Below are 2,308 nucleotides of genomic sequence, written 5' to 3'. Positions count from 1 at the left end.
CTTCACTAAATCACTGAGCCAAAATAGCATTTACAAAAACTCTTTGAAAACCTAACGATTACCTCTAATCCCGTTATGGCAACCGACCTCTAACTGTTGCGACAACTTCAAGTTAACTCTAACTTGAATACTCAGAGTACCTAATACAATTGCTTCTAGATAAAGCTGCAAGGTACAATTTGACAACCACCTGCTACAATGAAATTAGATGGCAAAATACATAAAGCGCCCCTTTAATTTGTCCATAACAGTCATTTGAACACCTCAACTGAGACCTTTTTCACTTAAACATATCACGTGACTAAAAACTGAACTCAATAAACACCCGACCTTACCAGCCCCCCCTCGCGTGTGTTATAACTCCGGTGTCTATTATAAGAATGAATTAAAAGCTGACACATGGACAAATAATAAGAAATAAGAATTAAAAGGCATCTAATTTAAAACATAAAACATAAAGGTTAATTTTATCGTTTCTTCTGTCTACACTCTCTCTATCTCTCTCACCGAATTCCACCCATCTTCATCTCTTTGATTAAGCTTGGTTCAATTGCATTTTTGTTGCAAAATTAAACATTTCTTTCACTTACTAAGTAGGATTAGTTGTGGTTTGTTCGAATTGTAGCTTGGTTCCAGATTTATCACCTAAAGGAAGGTCGTCCTAGGGTTTTGACTGTGGAGTTTTTGTGAAAAGGGGAGTCAGCTGTAAAATGGCTTCGATTATTGCATAAAGGTATGCTTAGATCATGCATTTTTGTATTTTATGGCTATATGTTTGTTATGGCGCTATTAGATTAGGGTTTTTTTTCTTCTGGAAAATTGAAAATGTCAGGAAATATTGACCGATTTTATTTTGTCATTTTTAGTACCGAGTTATATGGACGGATATATTGGTGTTGGTTTTCATCATGGGGGTCATTTTATTGATGGAAAGTATGTGGGGGAGGGTAAAAAATAGGGCATGTGGTGGACAAAGACCATTTCTCATTGCCCGAGCTTGTGTCCTACACAAAAGAAACCCCTAAAATGCGCTACAACTCAGTTGTTGGGTTATTTGTTCAATATCCTAAAACTCAAAAGTTCTCTCAAATTGAAAATAACTATCAACTACTAAATTTGATTAAAGACCTAAAGTATGGGGATCTCTTTGAGGTCTATGTGAGTCATGTAATAGATAATTTAGAGGTTGTGGAGAAGGATGTACCTGTGGGATATTTACCTTCCTCACAGGTTGGTGATAGTGGCCAAGCTACAACTAATACATAAGTTAGGGGTGGTCCATGGGTTAGTGTACATGTTGGTGAAGGTATTGGAGTAAATGTTGATGAGGGTATTAATGTAACTGTTGATGAGGGTATTAATGTAACTATTGATAAGGGTATTGGAGTAAATGTTAATGAGGGTATTAATATAACTATTGATGAGGGTATTGGAGTAAGTGTGGCTGAGGATATAGAAGTAAATAATGCTGAGGGCAGTGCTGTAAATGTAGAACAAACTAGGGCTACATTTTCAGATGAAGATATAAATGTTGAAGAGGGTGCAGCTGCAGAGCATGACAACCATGAAACAGATACAAATCTTGAAGATGACCTTGAAGATATTGGTGAAGATGACCTTAAAGATATTCCATAAAAAGATGATAGTGAGATAGATGATGAGTTGAGATTTGTGAGGAATGATGCCAGGGATGTAAAGAGAAACAAGCTGAAGAAAAATGTGAATGATGTTGGATCACAAAGTAAGAGAAAACAGAGGAAAAAACATGTTTTTATAGAAGAGGTAATTCTTGGTAAGGCTGGAATTAATAAAGGGTTTGAAGATATAGGGATAAATATGTTGGAAAGCTAGGTGGGGATGAAGAGTATTTGGACGACTTAGATGTTGGGAGTAGACAGTGATGAAGAGTTAGATCCACTTGCTGAACCTGGTGTTGATCTTCCTCCTAGAAGAAGAAGTCAAAAGATCAGGTATGACTTTGATGCTAAAATTCCTCTCTTTGATTTGGGCATGATCTTTGATAATTCAAAAGATTTTAGGAAAGCTTTTGCTGACTATGCTATTCAATATAAAGTGTCTGTAAAGCTTAGACCTAATGAGAAAGATAGAGTAAGAGCTAAGTGTAAGCATGAAAAGTGTAAGTGGCTAATATTTGCTAGTAAGGATAAGGATTCAGGGAACTTTACTATGAAGACTTGTATACCTGTCCATAAATGCCCAACAAAGAACAAGAACAAACTTTGTACAACCAAGTACATTGCAAGAAAGCTCCAAGATAAAATCATCTCAACTCCAACATCACAGTGCA

The 2,308-nt window shown here is 36.2% G+C and overlaps 1 protein-coding gene across 1 annotated transcript; it reads left to right on the top strand.

Annotated features, from left to right (window-relative positions):
- The first annotated feature begins 877 nt into the window (after positions 1-877).
- Positions 878-1,635, top strand: LOC138871086 (uncharacterized). The gene is made up of 2 exons (XM_070148939.1): positions 878-933; positions 1,290-1,635. The coding sequence occupies exons 1-2, from the start codon at positions 878-880 to the stop codon at positions 1,633-1,635; spliced, it is 402 nt and encodes a 133-aa protein (XP_070005040.1).
- The last annotated feature ends 673 nt before the right edge of the window (positions 1,636-2,308 follow it).

This window comes from Nicotiana sylvestris, chromosome 6 (genome assembly GCF_000393655.2).
Source record: "Nicotiana sylvestris chromosome 6, ASM39365v2, whole genome shotgun sequence".
Lineage (NCBI taxonomy): Eukaryota > Viridiplantae > Streptophyta > Magnoliopsida > Solanales > Solanaceae > Nicotiana > Nicotiana sylvestris.
The sequence above is the reverse complement of the archived record's forward strand: the minus strand, read 5'-3'. Positions and strand labels throughout refer to the sequence as shown.